At 41.5% G+C, this 14,183-nt stretch overlaps 1 protein-coding gene across 6 annotated transcripts in view; it reads right to left on the bottom strand.

Moving 5' to 3' along the window:
- The window catches only part of COL4A4 (collagen type IV alpha 4 chain), a 125,021-nt gene that overhangs the window by 35,941 nt on the left and 74,897 nt on the right, over positions 1 to 14,183 (bottom strand). For 4 of the 6 annotated variants that reach the window (XR_003093308.1, XM_025200439.1, XM_025200442.1 and 1 more), the window contains 10 exons: positions 13,785 to 14,003; positions 12,374 to 12,535; positions 10,614 to 10,784; positions 9,346 to 9,489; positions 8,556 to 8,663; positions 8,055 to 8,233; positions 6,678 to 6,741; positions 4,453 to 4,527; positions 3,736 to 3,843; positions 1,144 to 1,251 (listed from right to left, as the gene is read on the bottom strand). Coding sequence is in view for 5 of the 6 variants with exons in the window: in XM_025200439.1 (XP_025056224.1) it covers positions 1,144 to 1,251; positions 3,736 to 3,843; positions 4,453 to 4,527; positions 6,678 to 6,741; positions 8,055 to 8,233; positions 8,556 to 8,663; positions 9,346 to 9,489; positions 10,614 to 10,784; positions 12,374 to 12,535; positions 13,785 to 14,003 (1,338 nt within the window). In the remaining variant the exon portion in view is untranslated. The remainder of the gene's footprint in view (positions 1 to 1,143; positions 1,252 to 3,735; positions 3,844 to 4,452; positions 4,528 to 6,677; positions 6,742 to 8,054; positions 8,234 to 8,555; positions 8,664 to 9,345; positions 9,490 to 10,613; positions 10,785 to 12,373; positions 12,536 to 13,784; positions 14,004 to 14,183) is intronic. The other 2 variants (XM_025200441.1, XM_025200443.1) reach the window with 2 other exon arrangements.

The following is a 14,183-nucleotide window of genomic DNA, read 5'->3' as shown; positions in this document are numbered from 1 at the left end:
TCCCTCTACAAGAATTCACAGTCCTTCCTAAAAGGAATATATTCTGGATGAAATTGTGGCCCTACTGAAGTATGAGGCCACATATTGTTCTGCTATTCCAGGAACTGTTTAGGATGCAGATTGTGACTCCGAGGCCAGATAGAAACAAAAGGACTTTAAAATCTTTTTATCTTAACATTGATCTAATTTTAATGAACAGCAACAGTACTCAAAATATATACTGAGTATATGAGAGCGAGAGAAAGAGAGTGAGTGTGTGTGTGTGTACACACAAACTTTCATGGATAAAATAATTTTAGAGTTGCCATTGCTCAATTCAAACATAGTGATCACCAGTAAGAGCAGAATTTCTCATGTTTTTGGAACATGTTTAGATGTAATCAACCCAGAGACCACCTTTTTGCAAATAGTAGTTATCTCACTATCATAATTTGATAAAATGCACCAGTCACACAAGGTTTCAGACATTTGAATGGAGCACCTTTTACAAAGTTACCATTTTCCCCTTCAGTCTGCTTCAACAGTCAGATTCCTAGTTGCTATATGTAGAGTAACAGTGGCACTGCCTGGTCACAAAGTGTAACACAGTATAGCTGTTAGCACAGCATCCAAATGATTACAAAGGAAGTCATTGTGTCAAATTCTGCTCTTGGCTGCATTGGTTTAAGAAGAACTTGATCTCTTGTGTATCTGTTTAATTTGCCTTAGGTTTTAGTCTGGTTTCCTTAGACAATTTTTGTACTTTCTGGCTGCATCTACATGAGACGCTGGCTGCACAGTACCCTGATACTACTGTGTAGCAGCTTCATGCAACACAATAAAGGTGTTTGTCAGCATTACTGCACAGTAACTCAAGTTACTGCGTATTCATTTAGTACTTGTTTAGACAAGTACTAAAAAAATATTCAGTAATGACTGCGCATTAGCTTCTCGTGTAGATGTGGCCTTTGGGTGGAATTTTCAGAGATGCTCAGAGTTGGCCTAACTTTCCTAGTTAAGCCAAAGGGGGGCCACTCTCAACTTTGGGAATGTTTTAGGCCAGTGTAAAACTCTTTTAAAACTCCTCTTTGATTTTCAGTTCCATTGGTTCCCATGCAATTAACAGTAACACAAAGCTATGGTTGCAGTCCTTGTAATTCTTACCTTTCCTGCCTTTGGAACCAGAGAATCCTGGCAATCCTGCAGGTCCTGGGAGTCCAATGAGGCCTTGGTCACCTGGAACACCTGGCAATCCTGGAACACCCACAGCACCTGAGAGTGAACAACTTTCTATTTACTGCAGTCATTAGATGGTGGTAACAGGGGCTCAGCCAAGCCACGTACTGACTTGTGGGGAAACAGTGAACCCGTGCAACCAGGGCATGCTCTGCTGTGCTGCTGGGCAGACAGCCAGCATGCAACAGGCATCCCCTGGGCTCTGCGCTTGGAGTGGGCCAGGGGTCAGAACCTCAGTCCCACATGGGCTCGGGCTGCAGCCCAGAGAGGTATCAGGCAGCTGGTGCATGGACCACCACCTGAGGCCTCAAGGCAGCAGCTGCAGGGAATAATGAGCCCCTCAGGGGCTCCTAACACCTGCTGACAGCAGTTGGGCATGCGGGGCTGAATTGTAAGGAGTGACCTAGAAACCACTACTCAAAGACTAAGCAGAAGAGAATGTTATGTGACGAATGCCCATCTGCAATGATAAGGAGGAGACAGTCCTAGATAAAGGGGGCTTGAAAACAAAAGCAGAAGCAGGGTACTGGGTTAAAGGGCTCATTAAAATACTAAAAATCACGCCCCTAGGTGGAGAAGAAGTTTGCTAATGAAACACACATGTATGTAAATGAGATACATGGCTAAAACACAGGTATAGAGACATGCTCAGTAAAGAACTTCTTGCGTCACTCACTTATAACCAATCAGCAAACAAGCATGCTTATGAAGGTTCAAAAACTCCTGTATAAAAGATGCTTAGAAATAGTAATCTGGTGTGCTTGTTATGTGAAATTATTCCGCTCGCACCTTTTATTGCTAGCAATAAACCTTCTTTGTACTTTCACCCCTGGTATCTTTATTGGCCTTTGCATACTGGGCACGATCCCAGACTTGAGCTGGGGCACAACAGAATGAGGGGCCAGATTGGTTTCTGCCAACCTGGGAACCCCTATGTGAGCCCATACCAACCCCAGGACTGGTGGAACACACAGAGGGATGAGAAATCTTGTCACATTTCCTCACAGAGGCAGGGGACAAGGAGTCTGAGACCCGAAGCTCTCCAGATGAATGCTGGATCACCAAGCTGCCGGGAAAAGCCAGGTACCCTTCAGGACTAAGCCGGGGTTCATGACTTCCCTGGCCTCACATTACTCTGGAAGTCTGCCTAGGACAGGCAGACCTACACAGACTGAGCAAGTATAGGGCAACCCATGTGGGATTGAGACTGCCTGAAGAAAAGTGACCAAGGTGCCTGGATGGCCAGAGAAGGGCCTAGGGCATGGTTATTTGAGTTGTTGTTAGTTTGTTTGCTTTTTTACATGGGCCGTGCCCAGCTGACCCTGAACTCACAGTAGAATCCAGTCAGTATAGCCAAAACACACTGATGCTGGACAAACCTGGTTGCTTCTTTTTCCATCTGAGCTGTAAGGCAGTCACTCAAGACAGCCAAACGTGTATCCAACACCAACTGGAACTCTGAGTGGAAAGGGGTGGAGGGTAGGGGAGGAGAAGCCCCACAGAAGACCCCAACAGTGACCCATGCCAACCTCAGTCAGCTCTCTAAGCAGGTACTAAATTCCTATACCTCTTCTCAACTAGTTATGGTAGGCAAGATTTGAAAGGGAGCGAGACACCGGCTGAGCACACAGACCCCATCTCAGTGCAGCCACTTGGCTTGGGTCCCTCTACATTGGTGTTTTCCCTTATTGTCCAGACACTGTTTATTCATAGGTTATTCATAGGTTCCTGAAGTCATAAATTCTCTCTAAAATAATTATCAGTTCTTGTTTTACCATTGTGGCCCTTCTTGGCAAACTCTCTGCTCCTTTATATAGATGATCCTGCATCAGGCATGAGGTTGGACTAGATGACCTATGGAGGTCCCTGCCAGCCCAACATCTCTATGGACATGTCTACACATGCTTATTAATAGGCAGCAACAAGCTCTGGATCTTATTACTACCAGGTGTGTCTGCACTTGTGCCTGGAGTCGAAGTCCTGGCTGGCAAGGAGTCCTGGGGGGTCAGCCTACCAGCCTGAGGTTGCTTCGACCCAGCTCAATGTGCTGCAGAGGGACCGGCTGGGGCACAAGGGTGCTTCAGTGTGGGACTAGGCAGCAGACAGACCCTACACTGAACCACCCTCATGCCCCAGCCAGTTGGGGCAGCATCTACACATGCGCTGGTGCAAAGTTTTTACTCTGCACCAGGACAGTACTTGTAAATAGTACATATAAATAGTATTTACAAGTACTATCTTACTGCAGAGTAAATTCGTTTACTCCAGCCTAATAGGGGCATGTGTATAGATGTCAAGACGTACACTGCACAGCTAATTAATCTATTGCACAGTAAATGTCTCATTTAGACATGCTCTATAATTCTAAGATTCTCCTCATCTGCACTAGAACACCAACCTACTCCCCACAGTTATGCTTCCTCAGTGGCATTGTTTAGAATCACACTGAACTATAGATCCAACTCCTTTCTTGTCCTTTTGGAACAGATCCTCATCCACTGTTTTTATACTTGAACTCACCTGGAAAGCCTGGTACTCCTAGGTATCCAGGAATCCCTTTAGGTCCTTGTCTTCCAGTTTGCCCTTGGGCACCAGGAAAACCTGGCTCACCTGGGAATCCATGGGGACCTTAATAAAAGATAAACGTTAGTTTCTAATTTAAAGACATACATGCTTCATACTGTGGAATGTTTAGAAATCCAAGCTCGGTGTGCCTTGTCACATATATATTTATGAGCAAAGAAACAGCTTTTACACAAATACTTCAGCATTTCAAATACACGAATGTTTATGGTGTGTTGATGGTAAATTGTGACTACATTTAACATAGAGATAGAGAAGAAATTACTTTGTCAACTCCCAACCACATGGCAAGAAACAGGTCTTCCTTTATTACTTTCTGGGAAGTTGAAGAAGGAAGACCCATTCCCAGAACTGCCATGATGTAGTAGTAATGCTGAGCCACCTTTTGGTAGTTAGCAGATTGCTCATCACTAATGCATCCAAAGAGTTACCGACCCTACCTCCTCTTCTAATTTTGTGTTCTGGGCTATGCAACATGCTGTGAGGCATCTCTGGTCTTGGACTTCACAAGGCCCAAAAACCAAAACGTGTGAGCATTAGACTGCAAAGCAGTTCAAAAGCAAAACAAACAAACAAAAACTAACTTCTAGCAAATCTGACACTATTTCAGCTTCCCTCTTCCCCTGTTCCCCAAGATATATGGGATATATGTACCTGGTAAGCCAGGCTCTCCTACAGGCCCTTTTGGACCCGGTAGACCAGGTTGACTGGATGGGTCACCTCTGTTCCCTGTTAAATTAGAAATAATAACAACTGTTGTCAGACATGGATCTGTTTATCCACAAGGCCCAAGTTTAGTACCTTTGAAGGCTATTAATTTACAAACATTGAGATAAAAAATAAATGACAGAAGTAATCCTATTACTCTGGACTAAGAGACCATAAAAACTAGAAAATAGTTTTTGATAGGCTTACACTAACAGGAAGATGGTGGGGCAAAGGAAAAACTTCTCTGTAAGTAACTGTGTTAGGCTTTTGTATTAAATATGAATAATACATGTGCAACACTCACCTAGGCCTCAGTCAGGAATGAGGTCCCCTACTGCTAGGTGCCATGCAAATAAGTGTAATAGGGTACTTTTATCCAGGGGTGGCCAACCTGCAAGATGCCACAAGCGGCATGGACAGCCTTTGTGTGTGACAGAGGAAGCAGAGTGGCAGACAGGGCAGGAAGCAGAAAGCCAGGCCAACAGATCAGGCAGGGAAAAAAGAGCAGAGAGCAGAGTGGCAGATTAAGCAAAGGAAAGAGATTGGAATGGCACCTGGGGAGGGCATGGGGCTTAATCTGTAATATGCCTGCCAGATGTTTGGATCCCCCTGCCTTAATCAATATTTTGAAAGCTTCACCAGGTTTGGGGATTCTGTCCCTTTTATTTTTTTCTGTCCCTTTTATTTTTAAAAGATTTTTTCTTTTATTTGCTTTTTAAGGTTGTCACAGGATTTATTAATGAAAGAAGATTGATACCTAAGTCTTAAAGCTGTGGACAAAGGTAAAGAGAGTATCATAATATACTTAGTGACTGTGATGCAATCCATAGACAAATACACAAAAGAGAAATATGAAATTACATCCCTAGCAGTCAGGAAGCTTAAGATGGTAGAAGTGGGTTATTTTTGCTTTAGGAGAGAGATAAGAATAGACACAGGCACAGCATTAATAGATTATATCTTTGTATTACTATTTAATTTAATAATGTTGCTTTGAACATTTAAAGACGTTTGTTGTTGGGATCTTATGTTAGCTACTGAATATACTGGTGTTCTGTTGAATCAAAGCAACAGTGATAGGTGGAGATATATATTTTCTTTATACATCATTTAATCCTTAGATTATCTAAACAATTACCATTTCCTAAGATCCTAACTCATTTAGTATTCACTAGAACTTCCACTAAGTTCAAGACGAATTTGACATAGTGAAGACTCAGTATGGAACTCAAGAACTAGCCTAATCATTGTAAAGTGCATTGATTTAGAAAAGTGCTACATAAATCCTCTGTGTGATTATAGTGAAGCAGACACAGTTCCTGCAGAAATAGCTAAGGAATAAAAAATTATCCCAGTTTAAGTCTATTTACTCAGAAAAAGGTATCTTAGCCAATGGATTCAATCACAGTGGAAACAGTAGGAGCTGGTAACAGTCTTTGATGCAAAAATGTAAAAACACTGATGGGAGAGTCTTGATGAGGGCTACAGTCCTATGATGTGAAGAGAGAGTGGCTGATACTTCAAGATAAATGTTCTGAATTTGGAGACAGAAAGCTGAATAGTAGGCAAACCCTTTAAGACTTGAGAGAGAGAATTCTACTTTGCCAGAAAGTATTAATCTATTTACAGGCAACTTTTAAGTATTTGTTCCATACTGTATGCATCTATACATTCATTAATGTGCAATAACCAGCATTATTGTGCTGTAGTGCTAGCACACGTCTTTTTAATGGTGCTACTATGCAGTAATGTATTAGCACTGTTTGTGCCGTGACGTGCTACTGCACAGTATTATTAGGCTACTGTGCAGTTAGTGTCTTGTGTGGACGTACCCACTGTCTATAAAAGTCTTTTAAGCTCAATTTTCATTATGAACCTTGAATTTGCTATGGAGGAAAATCTAAGATAAATTGCTATGTAGTAGTTGTGTTGTGCCTTGCCCTGTTACAGTGATTTTCTAAGATACTAAGTCACTAAGATCCACTTTTAAAGTAATACATCAAAATGTAAAGAAAGAATTGGATTTAGGGATTGCACGGTCTTGCTTTTAGTGATTTTTCATATTTGAAGGATCTGTCTCTTTACCTCTTCTGAATGGTGCATCTTGTATACCAAAGTATATACTAACCTAACAATTTGTTTCATGCAGTTTGTGCATTTCAGCTTGTTACCTTTGCATCCTTTTCTGCCATCTGGTCCTGGACTTCCAGGAGTTCCTGGTAAACCCTGCTCACCCTGACAGTATAAAAAAAGAGCTATATTTCAAACACAGTATACAAAACAGACACAATCTACAAAAAGCACTTCTTTCTTTCACTGGTGAACAGACGAAAAATCTGAATAGGAAGACTAGGTCTGGGGTCTTCTGTCAAGGGTGCTAGCTGATTAATCTACTAACTTGTTCCAGTTAGTGATCAAATGTTGGTCTTTTCATGCACTCACAAAACTTCAATGATCTTTTAATTAGATCAGGGCACATACACATTATATAATACTTCAACATCTTGAACACCATCAGTTGGCCCAATTAATAGAACTGCATTTTAACAGTTGTAGTTTATCTAAACCATGAACTTCAGTGATATACTTTACTCAAAGGCATACATAATTATAAATGTAAATGAAATATTAGCTTTGACCAAAAAATAAAAATATTGAAGTCCACTTCTTTTTTATTGTAATTAATGGACTCTCATCAGGAAGACAAATATACTCAGAAAGGTCCTTCAAAACAGTTTAGTAAGACAAAGGCCTAGCAGAAACAATATATAAAGGACTAAATTCAACTCTGATTTATATCTTGTGCAATCCCGCTATCTTGCTGTATAGGAACAAACCAGCAAAGAATTTGCTTCTAAGTTTGTGTATCACATGTACTGATATTAATCCCTTAAAAATATCATCTTTTAGTGTGCTGCTCCATGCAGTAGGTATGTGTCCAAATGCAACAAGGCAGTGCCAAGCTTCTGCCATTGTAGTGAAATCTTGTGAAGTCTTTGAATGAGTAAGAGCATACCTAGCCAGTCCAAATACCAGGCAAGTACTGTTACATCACTGAAGTACATGGGAGGGGCACCCATATAACTCCCAAATATAGGTGTAGGCTTTTATAAATAAAATTAAGTAAAAACATTAAATAAAGCCATTTCACATTGTGGACCATGCATGTCAGGTTAACAATGTCTTCTCAATATGATTTAAAGGGCAAGTAGCATAAAGTTTGTGCATCAAAACCAGTGGCAGCATACCATTGGGTGTGTTTACATGTGATGCGATGTCACCATAGCAATGCACTCCCTCATTATAGCGTGTCGCTAGTGACATACCAGCTCAAAATAACCGTGCACACGGCTCAGTACAGGCTGTTACTGCAGTGTCATTCAGCACTTCCAAAAGGAAGTACTAAATGATGGTGCAGTAACAAAGGTGTCATAGGGACACATGTAGATACACCCACTGTGTATCAAACTAGTCCAGGTTCCTAAGATGTACAAAAACAAAGGGCAGTATCATGTGCTGTGGTCTTGCACCCCCTGCACTTAGCTTACCTGATCACCCGGGGCTTCTGAGAAACCAGGAATTCCTCTGGTGCCTGGTGGCCCTGGGGAGCCTCGTGGGCCTGGTAAACCTATCTGTCCACAAATGCCAGATTCACCTGGGAGTCCGGGGAGTCCATCAGTGCCTGGCAATCCTGGGAGCCCTCTGATTCCAGGGCTGCCTTTGTCCCCTGAAATTATCCCATCACAAAAGACTATTTTAACATCCTCCTACCTCCTATATGATACACTTCAGTGGTTCATTTCTGTGTGTTGGTATAATTTGTACATCCATGATCTGTAGACTACCCAGAATACATATGCAACTAACTAAAGAACTTGTAGACACAACAACACAGCAGAATGCTCAAATGTTAGTGTGTTTCTTCAGACTTATGCTTGTAATTTGTATCTACAATTAACTGTGGGTGCAATACTGGCAACAAGTGGTCAGTTTAAAAATCAGGCATTTTTATGCACCTGCAGGCATGCACTCCTCTATTTTTTTATTACCTCTTTCTCCTGGAAATCCCTGCTCACCAGGAGGACCTGGATCACCCTTTTGTCCTTTCTCATGGTGTATGATGATGTAACCAGGATCTCCTTGTGGCCCTTTTTCACCTTTGAAATAGAACACAGGAAATTACACAAATACTAGCTGATGAAAATGTCTTTTGAATTCGTTCTAACAGTTGAAATTCTTCCCAGAGGATGTCTTACTGTAGTTCTTTTTTCTCATCTTTTTTGGAACTCAAGTCCCCTTTGTTTCAACAAGTTTGCTGCAAAAGCTGTCTTTTCCCTTCTTTTAATTGTTTTAGCCAGTTAACCCTTTTTTTGTTAGTTTGAAATTACTCCATTTGGATGCAGTAATTTGCAGATGTTATTGCCCACATGCTTTATATATGTACCAAGCAACACAGAATATAACAACCTTGAAGAATGTCTGTTTCAAATCTGTTGGTAGTGTCATACAACTGTCATTCACTACTAAGGAAGAGCTGTGTTGGAGGCACCACCGAGTGTAAGGAACAAATAAAAAGAAACTCGTTCATGAATGAATCAGACTGTTTAAACTGACTGATTTTCCTTTTTTCATAGGCATTTTAATCCATACATGGATCCCAGTGGAAACATCTTTGATTTTTCAGGAGTGTAACTGGGAGAACAGTCAGGCCCAATATCTTTGAAAATGGAGGTGACTAGATAATAAAAGATACCCTTTTTAGCAAATAAAAAATGGAAGCATACAATGCTGTAACAAAAGAAGCAGTTGTAATGCAGAGGCAATGCTGTTTCCACATACCTTTTTGACCTCCATCCCCAGGGTCTCCAGGGAGCCCAGGTGGACCCGTTTCTCCTTGTTCACCTTTTTCACCTGGGATTCCCATCTCCCCTTGTTTTCCTGGGGATCCTGGGAAACCTCGGAGCCCTTGAATCCCTTTTCTTCCTATTAATAATATGAAGATACCAACTTTTTAAACTACTTGTCTCCTATGTTGCTAAGAAAGGGAGCAAAGTAAAATGAAAAGCATTTAAAAGGAACTTTCAAAAATTAGTGGACGTACTTGACTCATACTGAAGAGCAACTTGATAGATACAAAATTTGCCAGAGCATGTGTCTGCTACCTACTTAGATAACTTAATCATCACTGTAATATCTAAGCTGCTAAAGGTTACAAACAGGATTGTGCTGAGGCATCATGGAAAGTAGTAGTTGTGGTTCCCATATACTCCTCTACTCAGCCCTGGCAAAAGTTGGTTTCTAACTTAAACCTGGACTTCAATTGAGTGAAGATTAAACATAATAGGGGCTGTCTTTTATCTTTGCCCCTGTGTTGCAACTTCCTAACAGCGCCCCTCACTCCCCCACTCCTTACTCCAGGGTGGAATGTGGCCGGTATGGTAGGTGGTAGAGATTCAGAGACACCTTTTCCTAAGCCTATGAAAAGTGGATACTATCAGCTACTTCCAGGCTACTTCTTGCCCTGTTATGGGATCAAGTTGCCCTAATTAACCAGCCCAGCTGGCTTACAGAATTTAGGTTCCTACCTATACCCCCAGCTCAAAATGTGGGTCACAAGTCTTCCTGTGGATAAAATGTAAGTTAGTACATGGAGTAAATGAATTGCATCTTTACTTACATATCTAAATAGTTTCTAAACAGTTAGGTTTTACTAATGATTGCCTAAGTACCGGAAACATTAGACAGGACTTTCAGCTGGGAAAAGGTACTCTTCAAATTACATCAGTATATCTCCTTGGCACACCAGGCATTCCCAAAACATTCTCACTGAAGACACTTCATAAAAAGTAATACATATTACAAACAGGAAAAAAAATCTGCTTATAACATTCTTAAAGCAACCAAAATAACAGTATTTTTGGAGCTCCCTGTAATCCCCAAACTTTGGCATTTTTCTTTTAATACAGGAGAAAAATCACTGAGCCACATTCTAGAAGCTGGATGGGAATGAGATGCATAGTATTCTTGCTGACTTCTGTAAGACCAAGAGCAAGTCCTTTATAAGAGAGGTACATGGAAAGAGGATGAGTCTTGGGATGCTTGGATACCTTTCAGTCCTGGGAGACCAGGCAGTCCATTATCCCCAGGGAGCCCTGATGATCCTTGTGACCCTGGAGGACCAGAGTGCCCAGGTATGCCGTTAGGTCCTGGAATACCCTTTTTTCCAACTGATCCTGGGGAACCCATGTCCCCCTGGTAGCCTTTAGAGCCTGGAAAGCCTGAGAAAACAGTTTGTGTTACTATACTCAAGTGTACAATGAATGAAGATACGTTTGTGTCCTTCCCTTTACTCAGAAAAGAAAAAAATCCCTCAGTAAGAGAGCTGATAAAAAAATGATGTGTCTGGTTTCCTTCCCCCCCTTCCTCTTCTGGAGAAAATTCTTTTTTTTTTTTTAATTTGTTTTAAAAATAAATTAAATAGTGTCACAATACATCATGGGAGCAGTGAGATGGGAGTACCAGCTCTCATAAATAGTTTGATTTAGGGCTGTAATATTTTGGATTTGGGTATGTGCCTTGTTTGATAAAAGATCAAAGATTTCCCTGGAAAGCATGCAATTTTTTGCAAAATTTTTGTTTAGTTAAAAATCCAATTTTATAACATCAAATAGTTGCAGTAGAAATTTTTTACAAGCCCTCTTCCATGCAGTATTACCCAAGTCTAAGCTAAACAGAACATCACTGTAACTGCATTAAATGAACAGCACAGCAAAGTTAATGAGGATGACAACAATATTGGAGATTATTAACCCTCCTGTAATATTAAACCATTATGAATATATATTTAGTGGGCCAGTTAAGCAATTTACGGTATTATGGGAGATGGTTTTGGGAAGGACTTTTGATTTTTTTTTCACTCCATCAATGAGCGAGATGAAATCATACCGAGTAAAGGGAGCCTATAAAATATGTGGCACCATGTGTTGCCAGAAACAATGATCCCCACTGGATTGTATCTGACATACCAGCCATGAGATTAAGAAGCAAATGGGAATTAAAAGGCACAAAAATCCCAGAATAAATGTACAAATGAAAATCTTAAGAGCTGTGCTCAGACCAACTACATCACATAGTATTTTGTTTATCCAAAGTTCCCCCCGAAGTTTGTTTCTTTTTGAGCCGTATAACACTGTCTTCCCCTACCAACTTCATTACTGTGGAATTGATGCTGCACTTCACAAAATATGTAACAAAATAAAATATAAAATATGTAACGAAAACATGGCTGAACTGCATTGAGGGGCAGCACATAGGAACACAGCAGGAAAAGGTGTTTATAAAGTTTTCTTTTGCTTTCTTTAATTATAACAGTCTGACTTATTGAGTTAATTCTAACATGCTGGCACGTGAATTGCTATTTACAATAGAACAGGGCTTCAATGTGATGTTTTAACAAATTTATTTGCACATCGTTCGTGATACACAAAGAGCTAAGAGAAGGAAAACCTGTCCACTGGCTAGTGGGAACATTGGCTAATTGTGCGAAGGAAGCTGTTTTGAGGAAGAGGAAACAGTCTTCCAGTTGGCTGCACCTTCATATGATGACTAACTTCCACCATTTGGTCATTCTTAGCTGATGTTTTCCTAATGTTTAAATGACAGTTTCATAAAGGTTTTGGAACCATTACTGTTGAAGTCAACAGGACTTTGACTAATGGCTTCACTGGAAACAAGAACAGGTTTTGTCACATTGGTGGAAAGCCAATGGCATATGGAGTAAAAGGAGAAAGGGACTATTTGAGTTTGAGAGTGTTTATTTGAAAGAAAAAAAAAATGGATAAGGCTCAAAGCTATGAGCACCACTTACCTGGAGGGCCTGGCCATCCCTTTGGACCTGGCAGTCCCAGTGGCCCTGGTAAGTTTGTGTCACATTGCTCACCGGGTAGGCCTCGCCGTCCTAGAGCTCCCATATCTCCTTTTTTGCCTCTGCGACCTTTAGCACCTGGAAATCCTGGTGTACCAGGCTGTCCTAAAACAGACAATATTTCCCATAATAAAAAGTGCTTCCTACCTACTTACCCATCTCTCCTCAGTGCTCCAGGGCTGTAATTCTGAGGCGACACATTTGGCTGCTGTTGTTTTGTGCCCATGTTCTTGCATGGTTCTTTTTTACATGTTTCCAAAATGTCTCATATTTTCCTGCCATTTAGAATTGGTCCATAAATTTACAGACTTTGTCCAGGTCTTACCATATCTCAATTGTTTATAAACACAGGTAGCCAAGTTATTCTTTAGACCATTTTCTGTTCTCATAAGTTAGTGCTGTTCTCTTTTAGATTTTGATAATGTGTGTATCCAGGACAACAGGAGAAATATTTTTTCTTTCACATAATATTTTATCTTCTGCTCAAGGGACTGGATACTTTCAGTTACACTGATGTAAAACTCAAAAGTAGCTTCACAGCAGTTATTATGGAGCCACAGAAATATGGCAAACAGGCCCCGTCTCTCTTTGGCTATGAACAGGTGTTTGTGGCACTAGAAAGTTCCTGGGCAGTGTGTAGCTGGAGAGCTACAAAGTTACCACAAAGGCTGCTCTCCACCAGAGGACAATAAGGAGATGCTCTTGAGCTTCCTGCCTGCCTCTTTGGGAGCCTATCACTGAGCCCCATTGCTGGCAACCTGCCATCTCCAGCAGGCTGTCAGTGCTCCAGCAACCCAGCAGCTCTTCCTAGAGTCCTCATGGTACAAGTGGCAGCTGTTCCCTCTGCTGCTGCCACCGCAGGAACAGGGGATCTTCCAGCTGTTCCTGGGGGGCTGTGCCAGCAGCAAGAGATGCTATGCCTCCAGTGACAAAAACAGCACTTCCTGGTGTTCCCATTGCTGTGTGGTAGCAGAAAAAACTACAGCTGTTGCAGAAATAGGGCCTCTTGCCAGTGCTCTTGTAATGGCCACAAGCACTGTGGGGCACCAAGTCTTGCTGGCGATCCTGTAGCATGGCAGCAGGCTGCCAGTAGGGCTCTTTGATAAACCATGTCAGCAGGCTGTCAAGCAGCTGTCTGCTCTCCCTCCCTCCTCCAAAAAGTGTTCCATGTGGTGCTACAAACATTTCCTCTCTGAAAGGGGAATATCTGTGTAGTGGATTTGCCATTTTTATGGTATTACAGAGAGTGAACGCATCTGTATAATCAGTGTTAGTAGTGCTACAAATGTAACATCAGACCATGGCTTCTCTACTTGTAGTTTGAACACATTTCACAGAAACATGAGATTCCTACCTTGTGGTCCACGGCTGCCTGGATCACCTCTCATGCCTTGCATGCCAGGTGATCCAGCTGACCCTCTACTGCCTGGAATTCCTGGGGGACCATAAATGGTATCACCTGGAGCCCCTTTCTGACCATCTCTTCCAGGAGTGCCAGGTGAGCCTGTGCTTCCATCTGAAGTAAAGCCTTTTTCACCTTCACCCCCCGGCTCCCCAGCATTGCCCCGGAAACCTGTTAATGTAAACATCATACTAAGTGGGATATAATTCAGAAGACAAATTTTAGAACTGTGCAACGCTAATTCAAACTTCACAAGAATTAATTATTCCTTTCATGTATAATATATATAATGTAACATCTATATTTCAGGTCTCTCTCTAGACAACACTATCATATGAGAAACCAAGGAGG

Source organism: Alligator sinensis, unplaced genomic scaffold (assembly GCF_000455745.1).
Source record: "Alligator sinensis unplaced genomic scaffold, ASM45574v1 scaffold596_1, whole genome shotgun sequence".
Taxonomy (NCBI): domain Eukaryota; kingdom Metazoa; phylum Chordata; order Crocodylia; family Alligatoridae; genus Alligator; species Alligator sinensis.
Note: the sequence above shows the minus strand (reverse complement) of the source record. Positions and strands in the feature narration are given on the sequence as shown.